At 38.8% G+C, this 19,196-nt stretch overlaps 3 protein-coding genes across 5 annotated transcripts in view; 1 reads left to right on the top strand and 2 right to left on the bottom strand.

Moving 5' to 3' along the window:
- The window catches only part of LOC138052476 (uncharacterized), a 5,388-nt gene extending 4,084 nt beyond the window's left edge, over positions 1-1,304 (top strand). Inside the window, exon 3 of the mRNA XM_068898985.1 lies at positions 687-1,304. Within this exon, the coding sequence (XP_068755086.1) occupies positions 687-1,225 (539 nt within the window). The 3' untranslated portion in view covers positions 1,226-1,304. The remainder of the gene's footprint in view (positions 1-686) is intronic.
- LOC138052481 (DNA mismatch repair protein Msh2-like) overlaps positions 1-19,196 on the bottom strand; it is a 229,291-nt gene that overhangs the window by 46,535 nt on the left and 163,560 nt on the right. The gene's annotated exons all lie outside the window — the stretch shown is intronic.
- Positions 1,338-17,272, bottom strand: LOC138052474 (zinc finger-containing ubiquitin peptidase 1-like). Of its 3 annotated transcripts, none has more exons than XM_068898981.1 (11): positions 16,963-17,272; positions 16,740-16,802; positions 16,290-16,355; positions 14,576-14,763; positions 13,714-13,845; positions 12,255-12,423; positions 11,121-11,312; positions 9,428-9,493; positions 8,830-8,935; positions 6,164-6,333; positions 1,338-3,550 (listed from the first exon to the last, which is right to left on the bottom strand). In XM_068898981.1, the coding sequence occupies exons 1-11, from the start codon at positions 17,135-17,137 to the stop codon at positions 3,285-3,287; spliced, it is 1,593 nt and encodes a 530-aa protein (XP_068755082.1). In that variant the 5' UTR covers positions 17,138-17,272; the 3' UTR covers positions 1,338-3,284. The 3 variants fall into 3 exon arrangements, with proteins under 3 accessions (XP_068755082.1, XP_068755083.1, XP_068755084.1); XM_068898982.1 differs by having other exon boundaries at positions 9,428-9,490; XM_068898983.1 differs by lacking the exon at positions 16,290-16,355.

Here is a 19,196-nt window from a genome sequence, read left to right as displayed (position 1 = left end):
CGTTTGGAAATTCAATCTAAAAATAAATCGGACTGTGAAAACGCCGTGATACGAACACAGTAGAGTTGTAGGCTCCGGGTCATGGGTTCCTGGTTTAAGGCCATCCAACCTCGTCCCCATTTTTTTCCCGTCCCACCCAAAGCCCGGGAAAAGCGCCCTGAGGACGAGGTTGAAGGCCATCCCCTTTATTTTCTCCGTTTAGCGTCTTCCGACCGACCCACATTTTTGGCATTTTTAAAAAAAAGTAACGACGTAGTTAAACTATTTTTATGTCACAAAGGGTTTGCTCCACAGCAATGATGCTGGGGTACCTCTTCACTACATCATGCCGGGTAGCCCGCCATATACGCCCCGCGGCACCAAAGTTCCCACTTCCCATCTTTATCCCTATATTTTCTCTTGATTTTTCAAGATATTTTGGCTGATGAGTTATTTTCCGCTTTAAATTAAGGAACAAATGACAACGTCGTCGATCTGGAAATTTTCAAAATGTGAAGACTTTAATCTTTCCGAAAAGAAATATAAATGACTATGAAATAGCCTACCACGAAGTAGTTTTTAAGGGAGTCGTATTTCATCTCCTTCCAACAGACGCGGAGTTTCTGGGAGGTTACATACGAAAGGCCTTTTCAATAATTATCACCTTTTTTTCATGAGCACTTAAACCCTTCTTTTAAATTCTTCAGGTCTCATCCGAGCGCTTGAGGTTTACAGTCCTAAGAATCCTGCCGCAGCAAAGTGGTGGTCGGGCTTGCTTCCGCTAAGCGTATGCCAACAGAATCAGCTGGAAAAAACCGTCAGAGATTATACTAAACTCTACAGCGTTCAACACACCCCGCCTCAGACAACGTTGAGTGTACGCTGGCGAAACCACGGTACTGACACTTGTTACACAGAAGAATCCCTTCGAAAAATATTCAGCCATTTCGGGCCCGTCAGGAAAATAAGTTTTCAAAGTGAATGCAGTGCGCATGTCGTCTTGGAGAACGTGGAAAGCGCATGTGCAGCTCTTAGTCTATCAAATTTGGGCTTTCCAAGATGCCCGCTACACGTACGCTGGTTAGCAGAGGAGCGAAAAAAGCTTGTTTGGAGAAGAAAAGATGCCGTTGCAAGGCCACTCGCAAACAGCGGGCCGCGCGGGACTAGGAAAAAGGGATCCAAGTCACCCCAGGCTCTCACACGGCCAAGTCAAATTTTCTGCACTGTTCACAAGCCCCGAACTTAGGGAATTAATGCATCGTTATTTTATGAAAGTTTCAAAGAACCTTATTTTATAAACATTTCAAGCTGCGAGAAAACGTATGCTACGGCAAGAGCATGAAAAGCAAATAAATAAATAAATAAATAAATATCCTTTATTTCATAGTACCTTATTTTTAAAATAAAATTATACATCTAAGAATTTGAAGAATTCAAGAAAATGCTTTAAATAAAAGTTTGGAGATATTTTCCTATTTTTCTCAATTCGCCGTATGCAGAACTCAGGGGGACACGACGGAAATCGAAACATAACTCAAATCTATGTTACATAACAGATTGATACAATACAACACAAGCGGATCAACTTCTTTCGCCAACTTTTAACGATTTTCGAAGAGTTTTCTTCTCCGTTTAAGATCTTTTTTTCTTAACAGTAAGCAAAATATTATTTCTATTAGGAAAAATATTCGTTTTTACACAACAATAGTTTATTAATTCTGTGACTTCTGTGTTTAGCAGGGTCCCCTTTCAAACTAAGAGCTACGCATATCTTTCGAAATTTCGCAAGAAAATTCTGATGAGCCAAAATAATATTCTTATCCGGTCGGACGCTCTATGACGAATACATAACACAAAATAGCGACCTTCACTTAAGCATACAAGGTTACACAGAAGTAGCCAGTCATACCAGCCGAAAAAGAGGAACGATCTGATTGTTCCCAAGGTTAAGAACAATGTTAAACAAGGCTTTTTTCGTGCACCCCAGTCAAGGCAACGAAAACAACATGGATAGGACTCAAATCATTCGATCGAACAACCCATGAACTAAACTGGATAAAGAAGCGTAGAGCTTTAAAAAGAGACTGGAACTTCCCTGGGTTTTGTTCATATACGTTACCAACAAAATCGTATGAACGCGAGCGCATTTCGTGATTTTTGGGCACGAGTGATGCTTTCATAGTCCTCAAAATTGCACGCGTCGTGCAGTCACGCACGAACAAGCTCATATGAACTTTTATTTAGAGCGGTTTTCAATTGAGTGTCGTAAAACCAAGACCAAAGTAATTACTTTGGCCAATCAAAAAGGACGGAGACAACCCGGTAAACCAATCCAAATTCGAAGTAATTACACGTAGCCGACACAAAGCACGGGAAATTGTGCACGCGGTTTTGGTGTCACTTCGGATTGGTTGAAAAAGTGGCGCGAGAACTTTGAACCGATCACTGAGTGAAGTAATCATAAACCAAAGTAATTCGCTAATTACATTCGATACTCAATTGAACATCGCTCTATTTTATACTCAAGAGAATCACTCAATCGCTGCGTTTCCATTGCAACTTCCGTATTGCACTCTATAACCTTATTTATGCATCCGTCATTGACCAATCAGAAGCGCGATCTTCTGCCGAGTATACAATAAGTTCTCTTTACAATAATCTTTTGTAGAGGATTCCGAATACGTGTAACAAGCCGAGCGGAGGACTAATTTTTTACACATAAGACATGAGCATGAGCAACTCAGTTGTGTCTCAAGCAATGGCAAGATGGGACAAGACTCCAATTTATGCTCACATCGCACGGGTAAACCTGCCCTAAGAATGCTTTCGATTGGGAAACTTGGATAAGGGTATGAAGTCAAATCGAACAGCGACAAAATGCGGTCGGTTTTGAAACGTATTTCGCCTTGGCAAAATCCGTTGAATTGAACACGAAGAAGAAAAAGGAAGATCAGCCAATAGTTTAAGATCCAGATTTCACAATCGAAAGCATCCTTAACCTTCGTTTTCATTGCTTTTAGTCAATAAAGCTTTCGTTTCGTCAGTAGTCTATCACAAGGAACGAACCCTTAACGCGAGTGTCCCTTCTTCATACACAGATATGTTTAGATACCTATTCGTCGCCAACATCCCTCATTGTTTGGCTACGTTAACTATACATGGCGAGAGACGCCGTTCTGGATACTGGGTGGTCTAGAGAACAATAAACTCAGAAGATAAAGTGAGTTTTAAAATCCGAGTCAAGAGTTACCGGTTTTTTATAGTTGCTTTTGCAGCTGTCGCCAAAGCTGCCGGACAATTTGTTCTCATGGAACTCGCATAGAATCTAAGACTTTTCCTTGTTCCATTTCTGATGGTTCCATGATTCCGTCAACATAAACGATCTGATACTGTTTACACCTCATCTGCTTCAGAGAGCGACGCAGATGCCGCAATCCCGAGCTGCTGCTCTGAATGTCCTCTAACAGACTGTGCATCTGCTTAGCAGAGTGGGAAGGATCAAACAGCAGAAGATACAGACCGCCATCTTTGCCAGAATGTTCTTCGACGCCTACAACTAGACGACTGTGGCCTGAAAAGATAATTCAAAGAAGCGAGCGTGGCTTCTCAAAAAACCGTGATTTGGGAGTTGTCTGCACGTAGGGAGAATGAATCTAGCACTAGAAACATCTTAGAGCCATGTATACTGTATTAACTTACGCTGTACTTATAAAACCAAGGCCGCAAGAACCGTTTACATTCGAATCTTTCTCATAATTGGATCTTCTTACTGTGAGAAGAAGAATGTATCGGTAGGAGGATCTTTGCATCGTGTAAAATACCTTCGCTGAGAAGACTTGGAAACAGAACAATTTTATCCCAGACAACAGGCAGTGTTGCCCAGTGATTCGCGCGCTTCGGGTTTAAATCCCGCTACGACCAACGACTGGACGACTCTTTGGTGGTCTCTACAACGCATACCGGTATTATGTTTGACTCGAAAGATCATTGGTGTAAGGCGAATTTAAGTATAGACCACTTTCACAAGTGGCGACCACCTTTACATCCTGTTGCATTTATGTTAATTAGACCTGCTGGCCTCATTTTGAAACAAATATTCTTTTGAAATTTGCTCGTCGTAGCGAGGTTAGAAAGGCTTATTAGTATGTGTAATCAAATGGCGACGAGTGAAATTAGGAAATAATTTCACTTGCGTTTTGTCAAAATTCTGATAATTTGCGTTTTGTCAAAATTCTGATAATTTCCCGAGCCTTTAGGCTCACCCATGATATTAGCGTTAAAACAGAAGAATATTTTATTTGGCCGCCATTATGAAAGAGGTCTTTATCTAAAAAGAAAATGCACTATGTACACGACAAATTATAAAAATCCAAGAGATAGAGACAATTTGTGATAGGATTCTTTCACTGTATGCAAAACACCCCTTACTAAGAGAAGTTTGAAGAGACTTGTTTTTCGATGTTTTCTCGGGGATAGTCGGAAAAAAACCGAATGTTCCTTCGCAGGAGTCGAACGTACGACCTTCCGATTACTAGTTCGGACGCTCTACCGATGAGCTATCGGAGACTCAGAGGAGACTCATAGGGCCAGTTATTTAAACAAAGTCTAACTTATGCCGCGGCTTAAGACAATCAGTGGACCTCCAAATCTGTTTATAGGCGGTATATTTTAAGTAGATAAATTGCTGTCTAGTCTGGAATGCAAACCTTCTTGTTACCATCAGCAGCAGACAATATTTAGATATGATTTTTGGCAATATTGAAAATGGCTTAAAACGCGGTTTTGTTAAACATTGTCTAAACTATGTTTTAATAATCGACCCATAGGAGCTAGGACTCGGGATAGTCGGAAAAAATTCCGAGTGCTCCTTTGCATATACTTTCCGAGAATCCCCGGATCAACATCGGGTAACAAATCTCTGGTCTTTCTGCAGGTACCGGAAAGCATTGTGTTTTTGGTCGCTTGGGATTAGTCTTTATTTGGAGTTGTTTTGTTTCTGTCTTTTGTTTTTTTTTTGTTTTACGTAATTTGTGCTCCGGTACCTACAGAAGCTGCCCAAATCTCTTCATTTAATTCACCGGGGAAAATATGTTACATGTCTTTCAATATAATGAGAAGTTTTTCCCGAAGCAAGCAAACCGAGGAAATACAAAGGACCGAAGACCCTCTCTTTCGAATTGCAAATTTCCGTCTTGGGTTTTGACTTTGGCTGAAAAGGTCCCCTCAAAATATAACTATGCAATATCGTAAGTTTTTCGCGATTAGTACATTTCGTTCACGTCGTTCAATGTGGTTGGCGAGGTATCCTAAAAAATAAATTGGTTCGAGCGGTTTCAGAGTAAAAATTGAGGAACATTTGTAAGCTCGCGATGTCGTCAAACCTCAAACTTGGTGATTTCACGTCGTTGTAGTGCAGAGTACTGCAAGAATTTGTGCTGAAATGCGTGCCGCACGTGCAGTACGATTCTTTTTCCTCTTTTAACCAATGATATTGTTGTTATTATAATTACATAGGTGATTATTGAAAATTCGCTGCACTGATTGGGTTGCACTTGAGGTGATTATTACGCAATAATCACCTAAGCGGTTTTTTTTTTAAATGGAGGCAAGCGGATTTGTCAAGGCGACAGAGGAAGAACTTAACCGTTTTAAAGAAAATGATTTTTTTCAAATAATCACCTATGTAATTATACTTTAACAATTAGTCACCTCGGTGACTTCGTCTCGGTTTTTATTCACCGATATTCACCTCGCCTTCGGCGAATAATTGTTAAATATTGTTGTTTTGTGACGTTCTCGTTGACGTCCCATCGTAGATCTTAAGTACGCGTGTTTTTTAGACGCGGACGACAACCGGAAGTGAGCTGTTTTCCCTTTTTATTTGACTTGTCTTCACACAAACACATTTACATTGCCAAGTATCTTCTCTCCACTTGAGATGATTCGCATAAAAATCTGGGAGACACCACTGTCCTGGCACGGGAAATGTTCTCTTCCGGTTGCCGTCTGCGTCTCGAAAACGCGTGTGCTTAAGCACCCTAAAGTCCCTTTATATGAAAGAGGAAAAACACAATGGATAAGCTCCCTCATCATGAATCACACGCGTTTAAAAGCCGCCCACAAATGATATCGCCGTCGTCACGTCGCACCATTAAAAAAAAAAAAAAGATACAGTACTACAAACCTTGATGTTGGAGGTACAGCGGAGGGACCGAGGTCTGCCGAAGTACAGAGGAACCCATGGGGAGTACAGTGGAATTGACACTACAGCTGAAATAACGCTTGATCCACGAAAACATTTCAGGGTGTGTCCCATCACAGCCTGTTGCTTGGTGGAAGTCAATTATTTTAGCCCTGGAAAGATGATGATTATAATGATGATGATGATAATGATGAACACTTTATTACGATTTTCATAATTCTGCGGAATCTCACCTTCAAGAGCTAAGCGCCAAACTGCGTTTTACCTTCCATCAATCAAATTTCCGAACATAGCCGGGAAGATCGACTCCGCCTTCCAAAAGAGAATTGGAGTTTTTGTTTAGTTCAAAGATAGAATATTCCATCGCTTTGCATCGGCGTCGAGTTCCATGGTACGAATATACCCTGGGAACCAAAGATGCCGATTGGTAGGTTATGTCACGCATCAATTGATTTCGTTTGATTGATGGAAGTCAAAACGCAGCTTGGCCGTTGGCGCTTGAAGACGAGATTCCGCAGAATTATGAAAATAGGGAGCTTAAGCAACGACAACGGCGACGGCAACGAGAACGTCACAAATTTGCATATTTGGTGGGCAAAAACAATAGCTTTGCACGCGCTGCACGTGCATTTTTCACTTTTGTCCATTTCTTTGCCGTCGTCAGCAAAACTACAACGTGAAATAGCCAAATTTGAGGTATTATGGACAACGTCATTACTTGAGGATAAATTTTCATTTTCTGCCCTAAATTGAGCGCCGTTCCTACCAGCGTCATTTTTGAGGAACTACCACACCCCCGTCATATTAAAAACGTTGAAATAGTAACGAAGCGATTACAATAACGCGAATTTATATTTTGAGATGACGTTCTCGTTGCCGTCGCCGTTGTCGTTGCTTAAGCTCCCTATTAGCAGTAACACAGGCAGCGTACTTTCGCCTTGGCGCGATCTCCCATACGGCCCTCACAGCTGCATGTTTGGCTTTGGGTGGGAAAGAAAAACCGGAAGAACCCGAAAAAACCCTCGGAGCAGGATGAGCAAACAAGCACAATTTAAGGAGAGTTTTCATACCACTATGAAATCAAGGGTGCTTTCGATTGACGGTATTCCGGAATAGGAATACATGGAATATAAGTTAGAAATCCTTCGTTTTTACGGAGATTCTCATTAAAATTGTCAAATGTCTGCTAAAATGCTATTTGAAACATAGTTTTGTTATCCTTGCTGCTTCGAAACGCGCCAAACATACAGTTTTAATCATCACTCCACTTATTCTTATTCCGGAATAGGGTCAATCGAACGCGCCCCAAATGAATACATCAATCGAGTGTCGTAAAACCAAAACCAAAGTAATTACTTTGGCCAATCAAAAGGGACGGAGACAATCCGGTAAACCAATCAAAACTCAAAGTAATTACACGTAGCCGACACAAAGCGCGGGAAAATGTGCACGCTCGAGCCACGATTGGTTTCGGTTTCATTTGTCATTGGTTAAAAAAGTGGCGTGAGAACTTTGAACCAATCACTGAGTGAAGTCATGCAAAACCAAAGCAATTCACTAATTACTTTCTGACACTCAATTGAAAACCGCTCTATCCAATTATATTGGTTTTTGAAGAGTGGGGAAATCAGGAGTACCCAGAGAAAAACCTCTCGGAGCAGAGTAGAGAACCAACAAACTCAACCCACATATGATGGCAGATCTGGGAATTGAACCCGGGCCACATTGGTGGGAGGCGAGTGCTCTCACCACTGCGCCATCCTGCTCCCCAAAAAAATTTTTGTGGGTATAATTTTCCTGGTTTAACTGAAAAACTACAGGAATTTCATGCTAAAAATAGTGACAAGTTGTTCCAACAAAAGGTCAGGGGCTGTCATTTACCAACTTTAGGCAAACTTTTGAAAATTGTGTCTTAATACCGATGATGTCAAAGAGGTAAGATCAAAGCAGAGATGAACAATGCTACTAAGAAACCAAAACTTGAAGCAACCCTATTAACCCATTGACTCCCAGGGGTTCCCCATTGACGAGTAAAATCATATGGTGTTAGACAGAGTAAAATACTAAGTATGCCCGGTTTAGGACAGTTTGGATGTCAATGGGTTAACCCTTTGACATCCAAACTGTCCTAGACCGGGCATACTTAGTATTTTACTCTGTCTAACACCAGATGATTTTACTTGTCAATGGGGAACCCCTGGGAGTCAATGGGTTAAAGGTGCCCATAGGCAGGTTTGATTGACTACTTTTGTGAACCAACCCATAATGATGATGTTTTCAGGGTTTCTTTACATAAAGCAATGATTGTTACTTAATATTGGGACTGCCATGCTTTTCCTGGACTGGATATTTCTTGTACATTTATTTATGCAAAGACCACCCACCCCCCTTCCCCTCCAAATGTACACCATTATGGGTTGGCCAAAGTTGTCCACATGGCTTAGTTGCAATATTGACTTCTGAAAAGCAAAAAAGTACCACAGTTAGAGCACAGAAAAAAATAAGCCAACAATTATCCATCATCAAGAAACAACCATTCCTGCAAACCTTTTTTGACATAAATTTTCACAAAGGGAATGATGAACAAAGGTGTACAAATGACTCCTTCCAAATACTTGTGTGGGTACCCTGTGTTCCTATCCTTTTACCTTATTTGCAGTGACCTGAACAGTGCTGCTATTTCTGTGGCTCCAATCCATTTCCTTGTGTTAATCAACTTGCATCCAAGCTGTTCAGCCCCTTGTCTGTCAAAACCTTTGATGACATAAAAACCATTAACCAAAATTCAGTGGCTCACCTGCAACAGGCTAATGAAAGACTATTAAGAATACACAAGCACGCCAACCATCAATCGGCATTCCACTCCTGCTTTTGGTGCTATCACAATTTCATCTGGGCACAGTTGTTCAAACAATGGATAACTTTATCTGGAGGCAAGTCACTATTGAACAGTTTCAAGCTGTGCAAAGACCATTTCTTCACACATGTAACTGTGAATATGCACACTCTAACCGCGCACATCTAACTAAAGCCATGTATGAAAGCCTTGTCCAACATTTAAAATCAAGTGCATTTTATACTCAGGATAGTGACTTATCCATTTGAGCCTGGTGTTTTGCATTCTTCATTTTGCAACAACCAACATTTCTGTTAGTAACATGACTGGCTCTCTCAACTAATCTTGCCATTGTGAATATTAAATTAAATCTCCACAAACAAATGTAATTTCAATAGATTGTAACTTACCATTTGACCATGCCGCTTCAATAAATTGTTGAATTCTTGGTATGGAAGGAACTTTTTCTCCGACTACTTTGAAACAAATAATTAAAGAATTTCACCATTATCACCATCAACACTCTTAAGAATAAACATTTTAACAGTAACTGGTTTAAAACATGCACCCACGAGATTCAAATCCTAGGAATATAGAAACTTTCATGATTACTTCAGCTTCTTTTTAAAAGCTTAATAGTTATTTAAAATCTCCTTCTTATTGTGTGAATATTAGTTCTTATTTGGAGAAAACTGACTGAGTGATTGCATAAGGCTGGTGTAATATCAGATTGCTGCAATTCCAGACCAGTGTGAAAGACAAAAGAATTACCATGAGACCAGCAGCTGTTTAGTGATATCTTCAAACATTGTCTGTCAAAGCACTGATGCACTCAGCTTTCCCAGTCATATCATAGCTTTTTAAAAAAAAAAATACATTGGCAAAACAGTCTGAAATTTTTGTATTGGTCCACTGACCAAAAATTGCAAGGATATCCCTATGGAAAAGCTAGGTCAGCTTTACTAAAAAACCTGAGCCTAGTTTCATGAAAAAGTTCGAAACTATTTCTGGCTTTCTTGGGGTTGCAACTCCCTAGTGCTGTATCTCTAGAATGGAGATATTTTAAGTCATCAAACTTCACAATTATTGATTTTTGTTATCATGAAAAAAAGGTTAAAAGATCAGATTGTGAAAATGAGCAGACAGAAATCTTCGTAACTGGCTTTTTGGGTGGGACTTTCGAGAGACTGGCCCCTAGAGGATGATTTTGGACAGTGAGGATTAAAAAACACAGAAATGTCTTTTTCATCATGTTAAATCAGCCAGCTGCCAACGCTTAGTGCACAAACCCCTAGGGAAACTTTTCTAGGGCCCAAATTTTCCTTTTTTAAGATTCAGAAGTTGCTGAAACTACCACTGAGATGTACTGTATTTGGTTGCAATAATGAAATAAGATAAAAGAACGGAATGTCTATGCCTAAAATTTCCTGCATTCTTGTTTTGACATCACAGTTCTTCTATCCCCAGTCTACTTACTAGCTGGGTTTTGTACCCACCGGAACTAGCAATTCCAATAATTTATTTCAAAGGACACCAAAAGAAAATCGGTATGGAATTTTTCTAATAATTGTTTTTGTCTCAGAAAACCATGATGTTTTGATTGAGTAAATAAAGAAAAATATTTCATATACAAAATAATAATATCCTTGGTGGTTAATTTACCTTTATCAATTCATTTGACAAAACCACATTTTCATGTTTTTTCCCCACTGACGTAGCACCACTGTTTATTTACAAACCATTCCTTTTAGTAACTCAGAAATTGGCCTATTACCGGTCCACATAACTCCGTTAATGATGAGCTAAGTCTCTCTGAAGCTTTACCTGTGACAGACGATTGTGGCTTTCATATTTACTGTTACAGTAGTGCTTTGCAATAGACCAGTTCAGCTAACTCAACGTTGTACCCAATTAAATCCTTTGGAAATAAAACGTAAATGTTTCAGGTATTTCAACATCATTTAAATGTGAATGCTACATGATCATGCAAATGCAACACACAAAAGACCTTAACCCCAAGAGATTTGAACTGGGTACAACATTGAGTTAGCTGAATTGGTCTATTGCAGTGACACTGAAAAAATTGTGCATCTATGCACTTACAATTTAACATGACGGGCCTGTAAATGTCCATTTTCAGAAGAGAAGAGATTAACATTTGAAGGTTTCTGTAACCACACCCCCAGCCAGCATCACCAACAGTGCTGGCATAGTGATCAGTATCTATTGCCAGCCAGGCAGCTTTTGTTCCACTCACACCCATCTCATATCGATGATGAAGCTGGGCGATAATACCTAAATGCAAGCAAAATAAAATGCATTGTTCAATAGCTGAATTTTTTCCCCAACGGAGCACGCTCTCACTTGTTACTTCTAGGTCACATGACATCTAACATGAAAACTGTTTCCCGCCAAAAGTCTCTGAGTGGACAGCAGTGCAAAGTCTATGACGTCAGAGGGTAAGAGTGCACTGTTACCCGCGAATGTTGACCGACAACCGCCATTGTTGCAGTTGCCATTGCATGTTTTTCTTTTTGTGCTATAATAAAAAATTACTTAATGACTGGTCCCTCGGGAAACAGTTCATTTTGTTTCCCTCGTAGCCTGCATAGCTGGTGGGTTGTTTTATCTTGGGATTATTTAAACACGCAAAAGAGCCAAAGTGTCTTCGAAGCCATGAGGCTGCGAGGGATTTTTATGAGCTGCAAAGCCACGTCCCCATGCCACTCACTGCCAAAAGAAACAAAGCAACCATTGTACTCGCTTGATATTTGCCATTGTTTAAATAGATCTGCGATAAAATATTTCAATAGCAGTCGCTCTCATACATGTTTATATAATTCTGCGATAAAACATCCCACCAGCTACGCAGGCTATTTCCCTCGAATTTCAATGTTTTCCTTGGCTGCGCCTCAGGGAAACATTGAGATTCTCGGGAAACAAAATGAACCGTTTCCCAAAGGACCAGTCATTAAGTGTTTATTCTCTCCAATATTACATTAATGTCGAGAATTGCACCCAATTAGATCTATGCATGCCCAATTTTGACATCCAACACAAAGTGTCCCTTTAAGTCTTAAAGGCTTTGCTACCTATTCTCAACAATAGGGTAAGCGTAAAATGTTAAGCATTATTTTTAGGTTAGGGAAAATGCACCGGTTTATCCTTACTTGAGGAGCTGCATTTGTGGGACAAATATTACCGGTAAATTATTATAATTATTATCCACTGTTTTACCTCTTGTGCATGATTCCCCACTATCATTGTCAGTCATTAAAATTTTCAACATTTCAGCTTTCCTTGCATAATAATCACCAACAGAGGTCTTATTCCTTGTTACATCTCTCTCCAGCTGTCGGCTGTACTGAGTGGCGTATCCACTTGTTGACGACATACCGTACATAGCCTTTTTCAAGGAGAAAAAAAAACTTTTTTCAACTCTAGGACTGTTCCTCAACTCAATAATGCTAAAAAGAACTAGGGGTATTTACAGGGTCAAAAATTTTTTTTACAGTTTTTGACATCAAGTCATTATCAGGGTATTAAAGTACATTGTACCGTCCACTAAACCCATATTTTTATATCTTTTAGGTAATTCCTGATGGGAAAAGTTTCGCGACATAGGACTTGCTTTGACTCACACATAGTTTATATAGGGGACTGATCTTGTCGTGATAACAGTGGATGTTAGCATCAACAACAAGTACGACTTCGAGTACAAAATTTGGGATATTGATTACTGCACATCCCTATTGCGCACCCCTGCATGCTCGACTCATCCTGGCAAGTTCATCTGTGAAGACTTTACATCGAAAAGTCATAGCAGTAAGAACATTTACAAGCGCAAAATCCTTGAAGGCCAAATGACCCAACAACTGAAGCCTAGTTTAAATAGGCAAATCAAGAACTATGTCACGAAACTTTTCCCATCAGGAATTACCTAAAACATATAAAATATGGGTTTAGCAGATGGTGCTTTAATACCCTGATGATGACTTAATGTCGAAAATGTTCAATTTTTTTCTTTCAAAAAAATTTAGCCTTGTAAATAGTTCCTTTTAAACTTAATTAAGGGACCTTTATGGACATACAACTCTTTTTACAAAATTGTCTCACACAAAAACATGTCAACTGGCTCTCATTTTCCTACTTATTGGCAAACAACATAATACAGTTCATTCCATAATTTTTGTGTAGTTCATGGCAGAAATTGACCACCATTTTGTAAAATGACCAAGAAATTACATTAACTCAGTTCAAAAGATAATACCAGAGCCATATCATCCATGTTTTACACATCTTAACACTAGACAAATGCAAATGCAAATTCCTTCAAGAAGCAGGCTACAAAAGTCCCTTATGAGCAAGAGGGCTCAGTTATCTATTGGAAGCACACCTGTCTACATTACAGAAGTGTAGTTTGTAAATTTGAGTTTCACCACTCCGCTGGTGAAGGTCACCCGACAAAGTAAACTTTGAAAATTAGGGCCTTAACAAGGCTAGCAATACAACAGAGGAAACACCTTGTCCTCCTCTTTGTGAACAGTGGGTGGGTTCTTGTCTGGTAGTGCAACGTTGTCTTGATTTGATTAAAGATGAACTTCTAGAGTAGCAGACATGGTAAAAAAGTATCTGAGTGTACTTCAAAATGTGCCATGCAAAATTTAAGTCTTTGCATGCCTGTCAATCTCCAAACCTGAAGCTTTTTGAATTCTTCCTCTTCATGGTGTCTTTGCTCTTCAAATTCTCTTCTTTGTTCACTTTCTAAAGCTTGGGCTAACATATGATCATCCCATTCACAAGGTTGGTTTTCGAGTCGTTCCATCTCCTACATAAACATTTGAAAAAGACACAATGTCAGGGAAGTCAGGACGGAAAAGTATTAATCTCTCAAAATGTAAAAGACCATAATAATAAAAAAATTATTACACCTTCCCAAAGAGCTATGAATAAGATCTAGGAAACAAGCATTCAAGCAGTGGTTTCAAAAGCCCCAACAGCCAATAAATTGTATTGGCTACTTCATTTCACTTTTTTCAATACACTGAAGTAATTAAAGACAGATTCTTTCAAACCAACAATTAACGATTTTGACAATGACAACAGTCAAATTACTTTACTCAAACCGGCCTACAACTTCAAACTTGAAACTCCTGGCAAGGTGAGGAGTAAGGATGGTCCTATGGTAATGCTCGACGTGTCTCCCACCCGGGATCGGATCCTAAGTTCGTATGTGGCTGAGTTTCAGTCGATCACAATCTTATTCTGAGGGTTTTCTCCAGGCATACTCCCGTTTTCCTCCCTCAGCAAAATCAACTCCTAGCTTATTCCATCTGGCTGTGGTGCTGTGCTCTGAGGTCATGCATGGGTCGTGTTCAGGGTCTGAGTGCCTAGCCAGGTGTACAGCTCCTCCAGTCCAACCTCACTGAGCTGCACCATTTAGTTAACAATTTTCTGACTTCAAGACAGGGTGATTAGCAAGCCAGATATTTATTTATTTTATAAAGATATTTACGTATATATTTAAGGTACCCGGCACTGTGGACTTGTTTCTTAACCTGTTTTTCAAGTTCCTGAGCCAGTGCTTGATCGTTATGTGAATAAATCAATGGCACATCATATTGTTCCTGTTGCTGCTGTTGATAAGTTACAGTTGTCAAAAGATTGTTTCCTGTTGTACTGCTAGTAATGGCTTCATCTTCCAAGGTGTGTCCAAAGATGTGATCATCCCAGTCTGATGTAGAGACTGAAAGAATCAAAACACGCTTTTCATGACTAACTATTGTTGACTCCCGGTGGTTTCAATGAGTACCAGCAGCCGACGAAGTGTCAGCTACTTGACTTGGAGAAGTCAGCTACTTTTGTCCCTAAAGTGAAGTGATTAAAGACCTAAGATTAAGTTGACAATTATTATAATAACAACAGCTGATTACTCCACCCAAACCAGTTGCCACTTCAAATTCTATTAAAACCCCTGGTGTTACTCTCGACTGATATTATGCTGTCTCCAGAAATCTTTTTTTAAAATATTATTTTAGTCTTGTCATTATGGATTCACAGCGATCATCCAACACACAGGAACGAAACCCTCTCGTGTATTGCATATAACTCCAATCACACAAGTCAAGATAATTTCAAAGTACAATAAAGGGGACATAGTTTTTGAATGGATGTAGAAGTTGTTAGTTAGCCAAATAACTCCTGACCCACCCCCACTAATGAGTAAAATTGTCTGGCATTAGACCAGCATACAGCTGATTCCAGCTGGCTGTAAGGTGTGCTCCAAGGTCATGCATGGATCATATAGCTGAAGCCAGAAGCGCCATAGTATGCTTTCGGTTCAACCTTGTTGAGCTGCAATGTTGCTGTACTTGTGACTGCAATTAGCATGACATTATTATTATTATTATTGTTATCATCATTATTATTATTATTACTGTTATTGTTATTAAACAGAGTAAAATCTATTGAGTCTCACTCCCAGGAATTGATGGGTACATGTTATATTTTATTCATGATTCATTAATGAGGATGATGCTTCTACAGCTGTGCATACCAGATAGAGTTCAAGTGTTTATCTAACAATTTAATTTGCATTTCAAACCATTATTATTTTTTGTGTCTTCAAATTGCACTATGATTATTCTGTAAATTGGACACATAATACAGAAACAAATAAAAATAAAATTAATTAATTAAATCAGGATTAAATCTGAAAGAGTTTCAAATGGTCATTTTATCATTTTATTATCCTAACCAAATTGGTAATAGTACAATATGTAATTTTGTCTTTTAATTATTTCTAACATTTTCTTCAATTTCAGGTAAAAAACCATTCATAGTAATAAATTTTTACTCGTATTATACACTTCAACTGAAAAACAAATATTTTAGGTTGATTCTTCACTTGGATTTCCCCACAAAATATTAACTTCATACTTTGTTTACCACTGGGAAAAATTAGCATTTTAACAATGGAGGTGTAGGTATGGTAAAGTAGACAGGTAGTAGAATCTTGGATGGAAAAGTTTGTGATGTCCTCATTCCAGAATGAAGCTGTTTGGTGATTTAATGTGTGGCTAAACTGCAGAATACCCTGGCCTGCCATTAATTTGTTATTATAACTGCCTTGACCTTCAAAGAATGCCACTATAAAAACACAATAGCGGCCAGGTATTCTCCAGTTATTCGTAATGAGCTGTACTTAAAACTAATCATTATAGGCTTTTAGTTACTGTATTTGTCTTCCTTATATCATTCTTTAATTCTTACAAGGAATAAACTCTGTGCCAGTAACCAAGGATTGACCCTCTAAACATGGCTGTTTGGTGTGATCATCTGCAAGAATTAAAACAGACTTTAAATGTTCTGCCTGAAACAAAACTTTATTGTGGGAAAAAACACAATGTGACAATTTAAGGTGTAAATGTTTTATATTTCTGCTAACATTTGTCAACAAAACGATGAGGACATATTTACAATATTAGCTGAATATCGGTTAAACTGTGTTAATTATGGTCGTTTGTTGATGTCATTTTAAATCTTCTAATGAGCAATCAAATATTTTAAAATGTATTCTTACTCTCTGTCGCAGAGGAAAAACGCATTATTGTGAATATATAATTTAAAGAGTTGTTGAACTAAAATATTTATGGTTCGACGGAAAACGACGTACGGCAGAATTTGCGTTAAAAAACGAGGGAAAACTAGCTATGTACATACCCATCTGTTGACATTTTCCATATGTGCACGATCGAAATTCGGGGGAACTAGAAATTCCAGGAACTGCAATAGAACGATACAACGAATCACTAAAGTTCGAAAAACTCCAGCCACAGTAAGCACGAAGAGAGACACTTAAGCTGTGGGACCTGCTAGAGGCTTTTAACTAACTCAATAAATTTATTGTTGATGTAAAATTGGGATTATGAAATCGCTATGCTACCTTCTAAATCACCAAATCCGTTACTTTCGTCAGGTGCGGAGGGCTGAGTAAAATGGTCCTCAACGTGAATTCCGATGTCCTCTTTTGGCACCGATGTCCCGCACACTGGACAGATCGACATAGACGGGGGAAAATCGATGTCATGGCGATACAGCTCATCCCGCCGTCTTTTCATGTCAACGGACGCACCTTCGATCACGAAGACATTACTGAAAGCATGTAAAAAATCATGCTTAGTTTAGTTGATGATGACAAAGAGAAAACTTCCAAGAGAGTTGATCACAATGAAACGAAGATCACTTTGCCACCAGTCGAAAGCCACCAGGCGTTTCATTCCACTTTAGGCACCAAACCGAGGCAATAACAAGAGGCACAGGTACCCCAACTACGGTTGTGTGTCAAGCTCTTTCAACGTATACGGCACGTAAATCGATGAAAGCATTACAAATTACATGTAAAATCATTGTTTTTGATAGGAAGGAAAAACCGGAGTAGGCTAAGAAAAAACCATCGAAGTCAACCCAAACAAGACGCTGATTCATCTGGTTATTACTTAAAATTCAGGGGCACCCAACGAGAATATAGTTCTAAACCACTTAAATATAGCTTTGTTAAACATATTTTAGTATTTAAAAGGTAGATATAGGCAAATTTTTATCCCCTAAACATTTTTCATCTGTTCGGATTTCCTAGCTGAAAGTCTACTGATCCGAAAATTATAGGGATCAAAACCTACCTTTTCGAAAATTTCAGCCAGAAAAAAGGCTCCCGAAAATTCTAGGTGACCTTTTTAGGGTAAAAATCCGTTTAAAATGGACAATTATACCATTTTTTAGATGTTCGAAAATCTTAAGGCAGGCAGGCCAGCAAGAAATTTTACAACAAATGTTCCGAAAATTCTAGATCTCAAATCGTATTTCGAACAGATATTTTCCGAAAATTGACGTTGGATGCCTCTGAAAATTGAGGAGAACGAAGGGAGCATTCTCACTACAGGGCACGAATTACAAAACGAAACCAAATTAATTTCTCTCAACGCTTTTCAAACGTTGGCTGTATGCCACTTATATGTCAACATACCCATGTATTCCATCTAAGCATTAGCTCTAGTAATTTTTTTAAAAACAATTTTATTTACACGAAAGACACAGAAATTAAAAATCTAATATACACATAAATACAAGGAAAACCTTTGACTTTGTAGAACTTCTTTTGATCTGACAATGTACGATAAGTCTTTGATAACGAAGGCGTTAGGTAAAAGAAATGTATATTTGAAGCGCAGCTTATAGACGAAAGATCTAGAAGTGATCCTCGCACTCAAAAATCACTTCCTTCCTAACTGGCAAAATCTTGAGCTTTGAGTTTTATCCAAAGGTTGTTTATTTTGAGTGTAAGTTTTGGATTTCACGGTCCACCATTACCACTTTCAAAACTGACCGATTGGCCCTCAGAGGGTTGGATCTAGGGAAAATGACGTCATTTACTCACTAAAAATTTCAGCGTATAAACGCAATTTATTATATATGCAAAACACGGCTTTAAAAGTCTGAGAGCCCGAAACCCTCCTGCTGCATATTACATATGTACACACGCATTACTAAATATTTTAAGCAAGAGCCGATACAACGTAGATTTGATTTTAGTGGTTTACTATATTTCGGCTGGCCAAACCAGCCTTCTTCAGGTACAATGAGAATTTACATTGAATTGCTTCTATGTACATATATATAGTAAATGGATGTTGACGTAATGCTGGAAAAAGTGTGATAAAACATGGCAGTGACAACGAATTTGAATTCAAATACTAAGAGTAACGGAAAAATAACGGAAATGACTCTAAATAATAAACTGAAATCTAATACGTGTCTTCGCGGATATTAAGACCGTTGGGATCAATTGTCCTGCCTTTTGAAATTAAAAAAGCTTCCCTGGCCTTACATTCTTAAACTACAGAGCCTTTGACGTCATTTTCTCCTCGACCCAGCTCTCTCAAGATTTTAAAGTTAGTAATGGCGGACCAATAAATAAGAAAATTCCAGTTAAAATAAACAGGTGTCTTTTTAAAATCAGAAGTTAAAACTTGGGTCACTTAGTGTTTAGTTAACCGAGTTTTGAAATCCAAAGAAAAATAATAATTGCTTTTTTGGTCGTAGTAGCACTTTAAGCAACTGTCACTTTATAAGCACTGGGAAATTCAGGCGGTTTCTACGGGATTCGAACTCATGACCTAT

Source organism: Montipora capricornis, chromosome 6, assembly GCF_036669925.1.
Source record: "Montipora capricornis isolate CH-2021 chromosome 6, ASM3666992v2, whole genome shotgun sequence".
Taxonomy (NCBI): Eukaryota; Metazoa; Cnidaria; class Anthozoa; order Scleractinia; family Acroporidae; genus Montipora; species Montipora capricornis.
Note: the sequence above shows the minus strand (reverse complement) of the source record. Positions and strands in the feature narration are given on the sequence as shown.